General features: G+C 36.1%; 1 protein-coding gene across 1 annotated transcript in view; it reads right to left on the bottom strand.

Moving 5' to 3' along the window:
• The window catches only part of RP1 (RP1 axonemal microtubule associated), a 189,763-nt gene that overhangs the window by 157,782 nt on the left and 15,305 nt on the right, over positions 1–16,676 (bottom strand). The window contains exons 3-11 of the mRNA XM_032182911.1: positions 14,461–14,620; positions 12,809–12,895; positions 10,574–10,706; positions 6,474–6,625; positions 5,818–5,896; positions 4,142–4,217; positions 2,479–2,555; positions 2,345–2,376; positions 2,078–2,207 (exon numbers count right to left, since the gene is read on the bottom strand). Coding sequence (XP_032038802.1) covers positions 2,078–2,207; positions 2,345–2,376; positions 2,479–2,555; positions 4,142–4,217; positions 5,818–5,896; positions 6,474–6,625; positions 10,574–10,706; positions 12,809–12,895; positions 14,461–14,620 — 926 coding nt within the window. The remainder of the gene's footprint in view (positions 1–2,077; positions 2,208–2,344; positions 2,377–2,478; positions 2,556–4,141; positions 4,218–5,817; positions 5,897–6,473; positions 6,626–10,573; positions 10,707–12,808; positions 12,896–14,460; positions 14,621–16,676) is intronic.

Genomic DNA, 16,676 nt, shown 5'->3' with positions numbered 1-16,676 from the left:
AAACTGCTAAGAGCTAATGATAGGGAACAAATTTCTCTTGATCAGCATATATGCTTAAAAAAAAATGTAAAAAAGTATTGAAGACTACAGTATACTGGACTATAGCAAACTGTAAACAGCAGATCGTGCAAGAAACATAAAGCTCTCATATAGAAAAGCAGAATTCATTTTCTATATATTCATACTAGAATTTTTAATGCAAATCTTGCAGCACAGTTCATGGCTTCTAAAAATTTAAATCTGGGCAATATTCTAAACAATTGCCTCTTATAGCTACAAAATACCGATGAAAGTTAGTGCCATTTTTATTGTTCCCAGCAGCAACAGACTATTGTTTTAAATATCTACCAGTACATTGATCTACCAGTACATTGTGTTACCCTGTTTGCAAGCTGCATCTGTCTCTGGTTGACTCCTGGGGTGTCCACAACATAATATTTTCAGGGTGTCATCAGGATTATGAGAACTATATAGCCAGAGATCATTGTGCCCATTGGGAAGATGTCAGAAGTTATAAAACACAAACGTGTATTCCAGCCCTTGGAGCAAGACAGGGACGACACATAGCTAACACAATGGGTCCCTCTGCTTTCAGATAGAGATAAAGATTCTTGAGAAATTAAAAAACCTTGAAATAAATCATCACCTAATACAATTTGCCATCAGCATAGTGAAGGGCTTTAAATTATATTGCTTTAGATCTGCTGAAGACAAGTAAACAGTTCTACCTGAAACATGAAGTTTTCTATTAGAAAAGGTAAGTATATAGCTTATGCTGGAAGACTCTAAAGCATGCACAAAGAAGCAGTTGAAAATTTAATGAAAATTTAGACAACAGCTACAAGACAACACTTACGGACTTCTGTTGTACATGACTATCCTAGCCACTCTGTAGATTACCGTACATTTAAGTAACAAATAAATCTGAAATAAATTGTGGGAGAAAAAGTGTTGTTCTGGTAGCAGAAGACTTGCATGGTAGGTGCTTTCATTCATTTTGTACTAGTGTTCTTTTTGTACTCAGAACTATAAAAATAGGAATAGTTATTCCCAGGTGACTATGTCTGTTCCTCTTATATTATGGCAACTTCATAATATTGTTCAGAAAAGTCAAACTCTTTTTTATTACTAGTTTAATTTCCAAGTATTACTAAGTCCTTTGGGAGGCTGCAGATCATACTATTAATTTTTCCGACTTCCAGTAGTCATTGGAGATAGGAGATTCCGTGTCTGAATCACCAAATACTTTGAACTAAAGTATCAAAAATGATAACTAATAAAAATAGCTTTACTAAAACAGAGTAACTAACACCCACTTGAAATGTTTATAGTATTACTGATCTCCTATGTTATACATCTGAGTTTTCTGGTGCAGCTTTTCTGAGGTGTGTTTATAGGCTATGCTAAGAAGTATTTCCATGCTGTCCACACAGCCTTTGGTGTGTCCTGCAAAATTCTGTTCTACCACAAAAGATACATGTAAGGTCACCAGGAATATGTGAGAAAGGCTGAGCAACTCCACTGTCATGAAAATTAAAAAAATAAACTAAAAAGAAGTGTGCCTAATATGATACTAGCTATAATAAGTGTTAGTAACATGGTAAGATGAAAGCTGATAAAGAGGAGGAACTGGAAGAATGCCATTAAAATCAATGACAAGGATGAAACAAAAGGATACACATATATATACACTCCCTACATGAATAAACTTTACTACATGAATAAACTATACCTAGAAAGTTGAACTTGTTAGCTTGGATGGATCTAAGATTATGGCTTATGGCTGTCTTTGCCATGGCATTTTCATGGGATGACTCAAGCTACAGATAACAAGAAGTTTCTATTTTGTAAGGGACAGTGACAAGATACCATACGAGACTTTTTTCATGCTTTGTATGTAAACCAAGCATATAATTCATGTGTTAATGACTATAAAACTCAAGTAAAAACTCTAAGGAAAAAACATTTTTTATTACAATTATTTATTCCTATTCATTACAGGAATCACTACATGAGATCACAGTGAACTGTGAAGTTTTTTCTTGCATCATTTATGCATACATGAGATATACTTTACCATATTTGTTCTTCTTGTCACCAAGAGCATCTACTTTGCTATCTGGACTGATGCATATGAAGCCACCGGTGAGCCTGTTGTAAAACTGAAGTGTATTGCCTCTCTGGAATTTCCACTTTTCGGCAGCCCACTGGTTTTGTAAACAAGTAGAAGACAGTTATGTGAAGATGATAAACAGGAATTTGACATGCTTGAGAATAACTGACATGACTTAATTCAACACATGATTTGAATGGTTTAAATAAAACTAAAAAGGTTAGTCCTTACAGTTTCTTCTCTCTTGAGTTCCAGCTCTTGTCCTGTATAAATAAAAAGCATGTGATTAATTTTCAAAGCATCCTTATTCCATTCAGTACAGTCTGTGTGAATCTGGGTTCTGTTCCCCACCAATTTTCACCTACTTCCTGGAAATGTGCTGGCATCTGTCAAAGTCAGTTCTCTAGCAATGTTGCCATCATCCTGCCCATTGTCCAGCCATCTGAAAACCAGACACCATTTCAGTAATTTAACCTTGACTGGCAATTCCCACAGTACTGTATACGTGACATCTGCATACTGACACTTTTTTTTTTTTTTATTAAAGTCTCAAGGTTAACGTACAGCAATATAAAAATCCAGCTTTAGTGAAAAGACCTTGACTTTAGCAAGTGTGTTGTTTTTCTTGTTTGTTTGTTTTTGTTTGTCTGGTTTTGGGGTTGTCCATGGGGGGGTTTCTTTCTTTCTTTATGAAACATATAAACACTTTCCTCAACTGAGATAAAAGGACCTAAACCAGCTATTAAAAGTAATAGAAGTTGTATTCATCCCAGATCAATAATGAAAGGTGCAGTGGCCATAATGTTTGCTCTTCCTGTCTGCAAGAAGGTTACAACAGGATGCAAATTGTGGCATGTCCCACTGATCCCTTTATAAGGATGCAAATCCAACAGAAGCACTGCTTTCATCACATCTGAACTATGCTTTTACAATGCTATTGTACTTGCTTCACATTGTATATAAAACAAGTCTAACTTCATCTGAGTCTGAAAGATTCACACATAGTAGGAGCAAGATCATCAAGAATGGTATCATGCTCTAAGAATAACTAGCACATACCCCATATTTTTCTGTCTGAAATGGATTTGAACTCTCCCTAAATTATGTATGAAACTAGCATTATAGATCTCTTCATAGCAGTTCATCTCATCTAGAATACAGAATCAAAATTAGGTCAGGCAAAGATGAGGTGCTGTATCTGATAGGCAGAAAGCCCTTACTCAAACATAAATTAGCTTCAGTGTGCACATCGCTCACTCTCAGCTGTCTCAGACAATTATTTATTCACTCAGAGAAGTGAGAGGAGGAAATAGAATTGAGGTGCCACTGGCAAACTGTAGCTAGATTCATACGTGACTGGACTTTTTCATTCCTAGTGTTTGCACTGATCCTTATCTGTTACAATTTTTCCATAAGGTGTTGAGAATTAATCAGGAGTATATAGGGAGTATATAAAATTAGAAATGAGCCATAGAACAGAAGACTCAGAGCAGTAGCATCTGCAGGGGAAAAAATCAGGGAAGGTAGGATTGCTTCAGGTTATGATACAACGCTGTGACAGGCTGTAAAGCAAATAAGAAAAAGAGATGTGGTCAGATAGCTGCACCTATGATAGCCATTTCACATGATCTTCAAGCCTTAAGTTAGTCTCCGTGCTGGTTTCAGTAAAGTAGGATCAGTCTGCCAGAGAAATAGCAACCCACTCTTCTGAAAAACCAAGACATGGAAAAACGAGTCTGAAGACATCAGGTCCAAAGCATTGGATATGGAAGAATGTGCTAAAAAAGTACCTCTTATAACTAGGGGCAAGAACGGAAAGTTACATGGCAGAAATTTTTATTGCTTTTTCTCTGGCTCAAACACACCAGAGGTTTGGGGCAGATACAACTCGGAGAGCTATAAAATGAATTAGATCATTTCAGCTCACTTTTGGGTAAATATGTTTGCTTTGACAGGAAAAAACTTTGACAATTTTCAGAAGAAAGCCAATGGTAATCAGAAATTTATTAAAAGCCAAACACCACTGACCTGTGACAAAGAAAAGTATAATCCAGATCTGTTACAGGATCCTTGATTACAACTTTGTCCAGATACCATCCGTTTCCTTTGATTAAAAAAAAGGAAAAGTTAATGAGAGGCAAATGAAGTATTATTTCCTGTGTCTTTCTCTCTTCTGCTGGAACTGCAAGATCTGCAGCTTCACTGGCAGGTTGCTAGAGACATGGATGCCCTGTTGGAGAGGAAACTACATGATCTAAGTACTGTAGAGCTTGCTGATAGGAAGGCAAGAGATGCTGTAGTGAAATCTGGGTGACCAGGAAAAATAAAACCAACCAACTAAATAAACAAACAAAAACACACCCCATCCTACCCACACCAGAAAAAGCATCTCAATAACATCGCGGGTTTACACAACCTCTAGAAATCTATACTCTGAGATGAGAAGGTCCACTGAAGGTGAAAGGCATATATAAGCTTGTTCTTTCTAGCCTTACATTTTCTACAGTCTTGTCCATAATTCCACTGTAGGTTTTTAGACAGGTTCACAAACATAAGTGGTGATCACAGCAACTGAACTAGGAAAGTTTTCTCCCACTTCTTCAGTGCAGGTACAGAAACAAAAACAGTCTCACCACATTTGTTCTGTTTGGCACAGTGCAGTCTCAGTCTGCCTGAGTTACAAAGAGCATAGTTTAAGTGAACCCATAATAAAAACACTGGTAGAGTGGATCTTTAAAGTAAGGAGCTGAAAATTAAGGGCAGACTTTCACTAATAAATCTACAGTAGGTAGCATTGGGAGTGCAGGAGAAAAGCCAGATCTTCACACAATGTTTTTTCTCAAAGCTGTTTTCCTTTCCAGTCCTATGTAATCTCATGAAAAATAACTTCTAGAGATAACTATTCTCTTCTAGTCTCCTTGTTCATAGGGAAACCTTTATTCATTTATTGCACTCTTCATCCATTGACAGACACAATAAGAGACAAAGCAAGCAAACAAAACCTCCAGCAACTCCACATCTAGAAGTAGGGCAGGAAAGAGTACTGGAGAGAGAAATGTCTTTATTGCTTTATCCTCAAAGGTATCTAAGCACTGCCTTTCATTGAAGGCATCCAACTATGGCCACTTACAGAGGAAGACTACAAAATGTATGTGATAATCTTTCCCTTACCAATAGAGAAAAAGTTGAGATGTTCTAGCTATAAAAGTAAATAGAAGAGTGGAACATGATTGAGCATATAAGAGAAAACTGGGCAGAAAACTATTCTACAACTCATTTTACATTGGCTTAAAATACTTTGCTGTGTTTTACAATATTTAGGTTCAAGACTTTATAAAACAAGTATTTTGATTGCAAGCAGATTGATTTATTATTAAGTCTAATGACAAGATACTGTAACCAAAATCTCCAACTGCATCTTCAGAGTGTAACTAATAACGCCTCTCTTCAATTTTTCAGTGAAGATTTGTTTAAAATGACAGAGGAGTTACAGACATGACTCTTAAGCCTGAAAGCATACTGAAAGAGAAAACAAGATATCTTAAATAAGGTAACTGTGTCATTTAAACAGTTTCATAAGAAGTATTTGTCTCACTTCTGAAAAAAATTCATATATCTAATTTTAAAAATACTTATTGTATTTCAGGGAAAAGGTGAAAAACTTCACAAGTAGCATTCAGTATCTAAATAAAGAAACTTCTGACCTGATCCAAGACCATTGTGTCCTATAACAATCTTGTATAAATGTCCAAGGTGAACAGCTTCCACAGAAAAGATATCAGTCTGTAATCAAGCAACAAAACTTCAGTAAAATCTGAAATTCAAACCACTTTTCAGCCATCAAATCCCAAAGACCTATTTATATCTCTCTTGTCAAAGGCACCCTTTGAAATATCAGTTAATGATAATGTCAGAACAAATCAAAGACAGGTGTTCTGAATCAAAAGAAATAAGCCTGGTGATTTCGCTAATGGGAATAGTTCCATTAAAATGAATTGGGTCAGAAAACATAAAGCTGCTCAATTAGCTCAATTGGCTAAACAAATACAAGTTGCAGAAGTTTTCAACTTCAGATATGCAGATATAAAATGTAAAGTTTCATTTTCTCTCCACTTATTAGATCAAATTAAAGTAATTAAATATTAAGTATTAAAGTACACAGTTTATCTATTTTATAAATGAAAATTCTAATAATCTTCCAAAAGCACTGATATACCTTTAGAGAGTAAGTTTGGCTTAATTGTGGAATTTTGAAGAAACACTGGGATGTGGTAGCCATATCTCCTAATTGGATTTGCATAACCACCCACCTGAGAGAGAAAAGCCAGCCAAACTTATCAGAAAATGCTCTTTCACTCACTTGTCCTTTCAAAAATTTCTTGGGTTTCTGGGATCTGAGCAGCTGTCTTGATCCTGTGTCACCATTTTCTCCATAGATAGAAATATAGACATCAGCTTCTGTTCCAGCATTCCACAGTTCTCCTGTTGTCACATGTACTTCATAGACAGTCACTGACAATAAAAGATGACAATCCTTCATATCATAAACACTATTATAGTTAGAATAACATCTAGCTGCAAATGTGCCTGTAGAGTCCAAATACATTTGTGTCAAGAGCAGTTAAGGTATAAAATCTTAAAACTCCTATTCAGTATTAAGTAAGATAATGTGGAATGGGAATGCAAAGAGAACTGAACTTTAAATACACAGCAGGATGCCTTTGTCCTGCAGCAGCATCTGAAAAACATCATTAAGCTGAAAAGTAAATAACAGAAGTCCAAGATTAGGCTCAATGTAAGTAGTGAGACCAAAACTATAGCAAGCAATGGAGTCTATCAACATTTTGAATGCACTAGTTAACCAAACAAGCAAAAATCCATCACAGTAATTTTATTTTTCTGGGACCTCAGAATTCAGAAATCTGCATTGTTTTAATATTCTACTGCTTCATTCTAATGCTACATTAGTAACAACTTCCTCTGTCACATACAAAAATACAAAATAACACTTGAGTCAAAATCCCATGAAACTGAAGTAAAGACTATGGTATATTACACATATGCATCAGTAGAAAAATGTGGTTTTTAGAATGCAGATGTTAGAACCCTAGAAAATTCAGAATTAAGATAAAAGTATACTAATCCTCAGCAGAAACTTGTGAAAGTCACAGTTTATTTTAATGTGCACACAGAGCTCTATGATATAGTGTTAGCTTCCTTCTGTCATGAGAACTAGCTCATTCAGAAATGCTCACTACTATGCTTCACCTCTACACTCCATTGGAGTATTGTACTACAGATAACCCTAGGCCAGAGACTTAGAAAAACTAACTAACTAAATAAAAATCAAGCAATTTTCACAATTTTTGACACTTCTAAATTTTCACAATTTGTTGACAGCTTTACCTCGCATAAGAATAGGGATCATCACGGATTTATAAGTATTTATAACTCTTATAGGTTTTTTTTCCCAAAACATAGTGACTCGGCTTTCCTTCAGATATTCCACAGAATACTGTGCAGAACAAAAAACTAAGAGAATGAATTGTATTCTCTACACTTATTTTTGTCTATAAGTGTAAAAAATTACGTTTGCAAACACAGCATTCTGAAATTAGAAAATGTCAGGATTATTTGCAAAATTTAGTTCTTTCCGCTATGCCTGTGAATTAGCAGAGACAGAACAAGGGGAGAACGCACAACTTTTTGCAGATCACCTATTAGCATTTGGACAAAAACCAGCCACATTTAAGTCACAGGGACTTTAGATGGTCTTTAACAGCAGTCATGTACTGTTATGTTTTGTTTTGTTTTCCAATGTAAACCTGCCTTAATACTCAAAACAGTTTTCATTTAAAGACAATTAATATTGTCTTTAATCCATGTCATTCACCATGACACCACCTGATCTATTTCCTTTCCCAATTCTTTTTTCTTTACAGCACCCACTTGAATAGGTTCCCCATTTTATGCATTTAGGCAGGCAAGAAAATTCAATTCTCCAGACCAACAATCCTCTTTAGTGCTACAACTCTCTCCTTCATTGACTGTCCACTTTCCAGTTTCTGCAACAAGAAAAGCAGAGGTGCCCAGTCACCAAATACTGTGTAACTCTGATGTATCCCCAGCAAGTAGTTCATTATCATATCATCAAAAATTGTGCCATGAGACATGAGCAGAAGGGAACAAGAGTAAAATGGCTGAGGATAAAAAGTCAAACGAATGGTGCTCAGTCCCTCAGAATTAGAGCCATGGAGTCACTATGTAATATTTCTGAACAGCTTAATTCAGACATTTTTTTTTCCTTGAATGTAAAAGTCTGTTAAATCAGAAAGTGTTTCAGCTTCTTTTTATTCAGAAATTGGTTTTAAAGTGCCTCTCATCATCCCTCTTTCAGACTGAATCCAGACCTCTCCACTTGTTCTGTTATCAAACTATCTTCTCTGAAGTTAAAAGCTATGTTCTCTTTGTCTGTCTCATGCAGAAATATAATAATGGCAAAAAGACACAGAGTCTTTCAATTACTAACTTAGAGATGAAACTCCCTTCTCCAAAGCCTTCAGCATGACCCCTCTTATACTGAGGTTAGCAGAAATACACAGTTCTTTTCTTCTTTTCCTATGTGAGAGAAATTGTTAACTACAAAATGCAGATTGAGAGGATATGTGCTGTTGTGCTTTATAAAGCATCAAGACTACCTGATAATAAAAGTCTTTCATTATATCTTTATTTCAGAAACAAAAGAACAGCTTACTCGGAAAGAAAAGCTTGAAAGTTGGAAGGTGGGAAAGGTCAAGGTCCCAGAATATTATGTAAGGGAACACTGGGAAAGAACAGATACTGCATGTAGGGAAGCTGAGTATATTCAATTTAACAACCCATTAATGCTTATTAATTAACATTTATTTTAAAATGTTGGGTTTTAATTTATTTTGTTTTTATTGGAGTGCTTGTATGTTCCCCTACGCTAGTAATACCAAAGTCTCCCAGAGAGATCTAACCTATGAGGATGCAGGCTGAATGCATATGAGGCTTTTCGTGCCCTCAAGGGTATGAAGATAAAAATCACTCAAGATCACAAATCATTGTGGTTAGGGCTGGCCAAGCCCTCTTTACAGTATTTAATGACCCATTTACAGCTGCTAACTAGATCATTGGAGGAAATATTTCCTGCTATTCTTTTTCTCTTAAAGACATATTAATGAGGCACAAGACTTTTTTATGCTTTTCTTTCCAGTTTCTTAACCTCAGTGCTAAACCATCATCAGCGTAAATACAGCTCCAAGCCACCCAGCTCTTTCCTACTAGAGTTACTATCCTATGGTAAGTTTTCCCATATTCATGTGCTATGTACTTCCAACCCTCAATTTCATTTATATCCTCTTCCTGTAGCCTGAAACCCAACAATGATGTCTGTTACCCTTTCGATTTTTGATGGTCAACCAAAGGTGCCGTAATAACCAACAAGCACTGATATAGTATTAAACATCCTGAAAAGAGGTGTTTATAGCTTTTTGAGAACTCTGAATGGAAGTTTCTCACATTAATTAGTCTTGTTCTCTACAGTTGATCTGTTCTTTTGGTAAGGGAGGAGAGGAAGGCCTGGAACATGTCCCAGGAAGATCTTTCTTGAATGAAAGCTTCAGCACAAGTAATACTGGTGGTGTTATGATTTTTCCCTTTCTAACTTCATACCCTGAAGGGTGAGAATCTTCCCATGCACTCCTGTTCCCTCACCCACATCTCTCATAGGGTACACTGACCTTGCTCTGCCTTTGCACTTTTCTTAGGCTAGGAAAGAGCAATGATGGATGGAGGAAAAGAAAGAACAAGTACAGACTTCTTTGACTTCCTTCCCATCACTGAAGGAGAGAGACTACATAGAAACAACAATCAAAAGGGATTAGTGTGGTAGAGCACAGACTTAAAGCAGTGAAACAGCAGCAACATCTAATAATTTTGGTATTGTTTGGCATCAATTACATTTAGAATTACAATATAATTATAGTAGTAGTGGTAGTATATCAGTGATACAGCTTTTAACACTTATAACCTTTTTTGCTAGGTTTTGTTCCAAACCCAGAAATTAGAAGTATTCACAAACCTGTCTCAGACACTTACAAGAAACTAAAGCAGCAGCTACAATAGCCATAGTAGAGCTATGTAGAGTACTTCAGTAACTGAAAGTAGAGTTTTTGATTTGGCTCATGTGATGTGTTCATTGTAGTTTTGTGTTGCTTTTTTTTTTCTGGCTTTTTTATAAACAAAAATATAAACTAATATCTGTGAGGTGTCTTTAATATTGTCTCTATTTTATAGCAAACACAGATGCTGAAAATCTTATCAAATCAGGAGGATATCATTGAAGAACCTATGAAACTCAAAGCATGAAAAACAATGAACTCATCTCTATCAACATCTGGTTCTGACTTGACTTAGCCAATGTGGCATTATGCTTACCTGGAAGAACAGGCTGACCTTGATGGAAAACAGGAAGCTCCATGGATATTTCCCCATTAGCCTGGTCCCAGGCCAGCCATCGACGTGCAGGGAAAGAAAACTGCTCCCCCGAGAAAAGGTTCAGCAACTGCACCTAATGCAGCACCAAGAATTGCAATTTAAGTTACTAATATCTGTCCAAACAGAACAGAGCTTTACATCTGTAGGATGCTGTTGAAATCCATGCAGGTAGAGCTCTGTGGCGTGATCAGAAAACCGTGTGCTTGAGCCACGTTTGTTCCTTGGATACAACTGCCCCCAACCTGACTTTTCCATCAATCAGATTCAGGAGCTCAAAGCAGAGTAACTAAAGCATAGACGAGAAACAGGGTTTATCAGCTCAGGTGCAGTCCTACAAAATATAGCCTTGTTGTTGCAGCTGGTATATCCACATAGACTGTAACCATGTAGCCTGGCTTACCAAATAAGTAACTTCTCGCTGGGAAGCTTGGTAATACTTGTGAATTTATTCTTTTAATTTATTTCATTACAACAAAATATTCCATATTATAACATGCTCCATATTAAAGAAACAGGTTTTGATTCTTCAGCACTGCTTGTAATGTAAATAAACTTTGAAAGTTCTAGCCCCAACACCAGTCTGCCCCATACAATTTTCTTCCATACCCAAATTCTAGTACATAGCAGTAAAAGGACCATATATGCACCCGCTGAAGAAGGGAAATAGCTCCAGTTTTTATATACTTTGAAGTATTCCATAGTAAGCATCTCAAAGTCTAATAGATATTAGAATAGTCCCTGATTATGCTAATTTATACTAGCAGCTACAGTAGATTTTGGACTAGTAGAGAGAAACAAAGATATTTCTACCTGTAATTTCACTCCTGCTCTTTGTTTTGCAGAATCTAATCTCCTTAATTAGGAGATTTATCCTTTAATCTTAATTGAATACATTCATAATTATTGGAAATATTTTCATCACTTTTACTGCTTTGATACTGAACTTTAAAGAAATAAATTCATTTTGTCTGAAAAACCTGGCACACCTCAGCCTGTCAACATCTACTGAGAGATCTTGAACAGGAACGTGGAGTTAGAGAAGCAGTAGCTTTGTGGACATTTGCAGTCCTGAAAACATCTCAGTACAGAGACAGTCATTGAAACCATGGAATAGTGGGGAGGAACAGCATGCCTAACTGTTATAAAAGCTTTGCATTTATAGAGCATTTTCTCTTAAATCAGTCATTTTAAATGGGTGTGTCGTACAATTATATATATCTCTATATAATACCCAGACCATACTCTGTCTTCTTATTGAGTCTCAGCCCCAAATGAAAACAACTAGTTAAAGCATCAAACAACCAAAGAGTTCAAACATTCATCAGTGAATATTTAACATGAGTGGGCACTTTTCAATAGATAGATCAAAATTTACCCTAAAGCATGCTTATAATGGTGAGTTCAGCAAAAGCTTCTAAAGCCCTTTATAAACTGCCTTTTGCTAACTAAAGGACAAGAAACTCTGGCACAAAGAGGGAAGTGTTTCAGGCATGCATTGTCTATCATTGGCACACATAGTACCTCACTAGCACTAAGGATAAAAGACAGATATGTTCATTCCCAGCCCAAAAACCTATCCACTAGGTGTTACAACCAAAGCTAGAAACATAACTAGCTGATTTGATTCACTTTATGTTTGCTTTACCTTCATTGAGATCTTTTATTAAGTGAGGAGAGATGAGAATCTGTTATTGTCTTTTTTTTTTTTCCCTCAAAAACACAGAATTGGAAACATTTGCAATTTAGCACTGATGCTGTGCATAAGCACACAGTCAGTCACAGATTCGAGGACAATTTGGCTAGACTGTGTATAATGACTTGAGTTTCAACAAACTCTAGACACCCTTTGTATCATACAAAGGCTGCAGAAGACTCAAGACTACAGCGGCCCACTTCAGCAGCTTTTCTTACTGCCTAGCAATGCATTTTTAAAGAAATGCACAGTTCTCACTAAACTTCAAACAAGCAGTGAAGATAAATGGCATCCCAAGTTGCCTCTCATTCTTCACAAAAAAAGACTCCATGATGAATAATCTCATAAACTAAGCTACAGGTATTTGATGAGGTGAACATCAACATGATGTGAACATGAGGATTTTTTCTGACTCATATTTTGACTCCATTGTCATAGTGTCTTTCTTTTGGAAAGACAAAATTCCTTCTCATTGCTTTTACCTCTTCACAGTGCCACGCAGGGGAATTTCCTGAATTTGTATGTCCTATGCGTATTTTGTAGAGATTTCCTATGTTTCCAGTATGAACCTGTAAAAGGAACACAACCGATGAAACACAGAACATTTCTTACAACAAAAACATGTAACAGAAGTTAATTTAGTTTATATGAAAAAAATATTCTGATATTTAAATAGGTGATTCCAAAATATTTTGCTCTGGACTATCATTAGAAGCTTGGCTCTTTCTTTTAAAGACAACCCCTACGGCAAACCATGTGGCCTGCCAACCCTGTCTAAATGACTCAAGATGCTCTTTTAGCTATTCTTTTCCTCAGTGAATATTGATCTCAGTGAGAGATGAATACAGACTAGAGAAAAAAAAGAAAAAAAAAGCCTCTTGACCTGTCTCAGTTTAGTATCTATGCTACTGACCTGCTATAAAATGATTTCTGTCTTTCAAGCACCTCCCACATACCTCTGAGTTTTTCCCTGCACGTCCAGGAGGATATGCCTTACGATTTTGGAAGCAATTGTGGTCAGATTTGATGTTTCTTTTTACAAATCATTTCAATTAAATCAACTTAAAAAGCTGTATTTGAAAGACTAGTTTTGTGTGGGCTGGATGAGCATGTCCAGTACAGATAAAAGGGTGCTGAGGGAATCACTTTGTGTGAAGGTTATTTAAACAACTAGTTATGAACTTAAGTATAGAAATAGAAAGTTTATCTTCAAGGCACTGGAAACATACGGTGAGCACTTCACCTCCTTGCACTATCATTATTTTCTTATGATGTAGCCTGGAATCACTGTCCTTCTGTTTCTTTCTATAGAATTCATTTTCATGTTTTCATTTACATGTTAGAGATGGTGTGAACTGAATTCCCTGTATTGTGAACTTTCCTGAATGCAGTGTTATAAACAGTAAAGAGGTAGAGCAAAGACAGACCTGAATTAACTTAGATCTAGCACAAAACACAAACAGAGAGGCTTGACTCTTTCTATACATTTTAGAATATGCACTCCTTAATTGCATTTGGTATTATGGTTTCTCACCTACACAGGGAATCCTAGTTTCCAAACCAGAGACTGTCTCCATATTTTGCAGTTAAGAGTCATTGGAAGTAAAATTAATGATAATAATGGGGGCATGAAACACAGCTAAAAATCTCTCTCATGAAAAGAGTATTTTTACCCTGGTTACCTATTTTATCTACTCATTTCAATCTTTTATCTGTTTTTTGATAGCACAGATAGAGAACGGCACAGATAGAGAATGGCAATAATAAGGCAGCAGGGATTTAACAAAGTTAAAAATTTATTCCATTCCCTAATTCTCCACTTGTCGCTTCATTTTTAATATTGTTGCTCCATTTCAAATTTAAACACTATACAAGTACCTGTTGTCCTCTTCCTGGCATTATCTTGGGCACTATATAAGGTTATCCTTAAACACATAAGAAATACATTGCATCAAGCTGGCTTTTGGATGGCTGAGGGGGAAAAGATATTAAATTTATGTGCCCATTTATGTCCTGATTCTTGTTTTAAGATTTGTATGCTATACGAAAACTGCCTTTCAATCATATAGATTTTGAAATTTCATGTAATCTGGCGGGACACAAGGAAGCAACACAATGAATATATATTACTTACTGTGAAGATGTCTTCATTGCCTCTCTGAAATAATTTTCCCTCCTCTCCATCAAGAAAAATAGGCCCTGAACTGCTGCGATCCCCGTACAATGTAATATAAACCTTTGAACTTGTTTCTGCAGATGGCACATCACTGGTGAGGACTGACACCTTCCATTTCCTAGCTATCAAAAGATAAAAAGACTTTCTGAATTACTCAAACTCAAGATTCCTAAGCAAAATGTATTTCAGCAGTCAAAATTCTAAATAATATCATGCCAATGAATACAAAAATACATATTTCACAAAAATACAGCAAATATTGACTTTGGTAAGTTATGCATGTGAAAACCAAGAAATATCAGGTTACATTCACATCTTTTAGAGTATGCATGTGTCATATGACAAACTTAAATTGCATGACTGCAGATTAATTTTCCAACACAGTATTTGAAATATTGTACTAAAATATATGAAATAGGTCTTTCTGTTTGTTTAGGATGCATCTGCCCTATGCAGTGCTGTGTAATGACATCCCGGCTCTCAACAAGATACCTCTGGAATCACAAACTCATCACTCTGAATGTTAGGGTCTCTTAAAGCTAATTAGCTCTGCTGAAAGGTATAGCACAGAATGTACCTTTAAGAATGGATCTGTATGTCTTCAAAGCTATGCTTGGCTTCACAGATGTAACAGCTCAGTCAAAATCCATGAAGGAATTACCATGTACATGCGTTGCAGTGTTGTCATTATACCCTAACATATCAATAGTCTTTCTATGGTTAAAATTCATTTTTATCAAGACCAAGTATATGTATTTTGGCTTTGGCTCAGTGGAAGCTGAATATCAATGGCAGGGAATTAAGGGAAATGGTATCGTTGAGGGATTGATGATAACTGTGGCCTGTTTCATTTTAATGGATATTACGAAGGAATGCTAAGAAAACACCTTCACACCAAATATAGCTGGAGCCTATCTCAAATGATAAACACTTAAGCACCCCCCAAGCTTGCTAAAATTGTTTTGCACCACTGATTAATGTAGCAGTTTCTCAAAAGAGAACTTTTAAAATACAGCAGCAGTATCAAAGAGCTCCACTGACTACAGAAGCCCCCTATCATCTAATGTCTCTACACATTTACTGATGTTTCTTACTTTTACTTCCATCACAGAATCTTTGATCCTGTCTGTTCTGGCTAAAACATTGGAAAATAAGATAGTAAGGGCATGATATGATGAATTTTGTTTTTCTTGACTGACATGTACAACACAGATCTATGTGTCTTAAAATCCAGGCAATACAAAATCCTACAGTTCTATTGAAAGATTCAGTGAAACTACTTTTTTTTTGAGTATCACTCAGCATTTTCAGTGCTAGCAATGTGCATTTTCTTAAAAGATTTAATGGTCATTGATCATGATACATGCACAGAATCAAGGTGCAGCAGAGTATTATTTGAGGACCAATGAAACCACTAATTTTAGGAATTTGCATGTAGCTTTCCGTGGCATTCTGGCAAAAGATAAGGATTAGTATTTTTAGAAGTACAGGATTACTATTTTTACTTGCTCATGTTTAGCCATGTCTAAAAGAAAAGGTGGTTAAGAAATAGATAGATCAGGCTGACCTAGGCTTGGTGTATGTCAATATATTTCTCTCTGGGAAGTAAATGAGTTGAGAATCTATGTCCTCCACATAACTTAGCAGCTATGTTTGAATTATTAATACTGTTTTTAATAAAAGGCAGGAAACAAGGCTCAATAATGGCACATTATCAATCCTAACATAATACTGAGGCCTGCTGGTAGAATCTACAAGTCCTGCTTGTAACTGAGCTCTAGCTATAAACATTTTCTTCTGTGTGGCCATTGTGCTTTATGCAAAAAGCACACACTTCTTGCAGTGGTGTAGAATTAGTAACCATTAAAACTGACATTGTCCCCCAGATTTTGAGTGGAGAGACGAGGAGCATTAACATGGTGCTTGTTTCATCTTTGAGGGCAAAACTCAAGCCCTCGAAATGTAACTGGGTGAGTCTCCTTTAAAAACAGTATCAGGGTTAGTTTTCTTACTTCAGAAGTTTACAACTGCTACAAATCTTTTCACATATCTGAGCTGTTGCTGATATAGACATATGCACTAATATCAGTTGCACAAACTGAGAGAGCACTTTTCTGAAAAATACTGTGAATATGCAGCTATTATCCTTACTCTTCCTAAATAATTATATTGTC

This window comes from Aythya fuligula, chromosome 2 (genome assembly GCF_009819795.1).
Source record: "Aythya fuligula isolate bAytFul2 chromosome 2, bAytFul2.pri, whole genome shotgun sequence".
Lineage (NCBI taxonomy): Eukaryota > Metazoa > Chordata > Aves > Anseriformes > Anatidae > Aythya > Aythya fuligula.
This window is presented reverse-complemented; position numbering and strand designations above follow the sequence as displayed.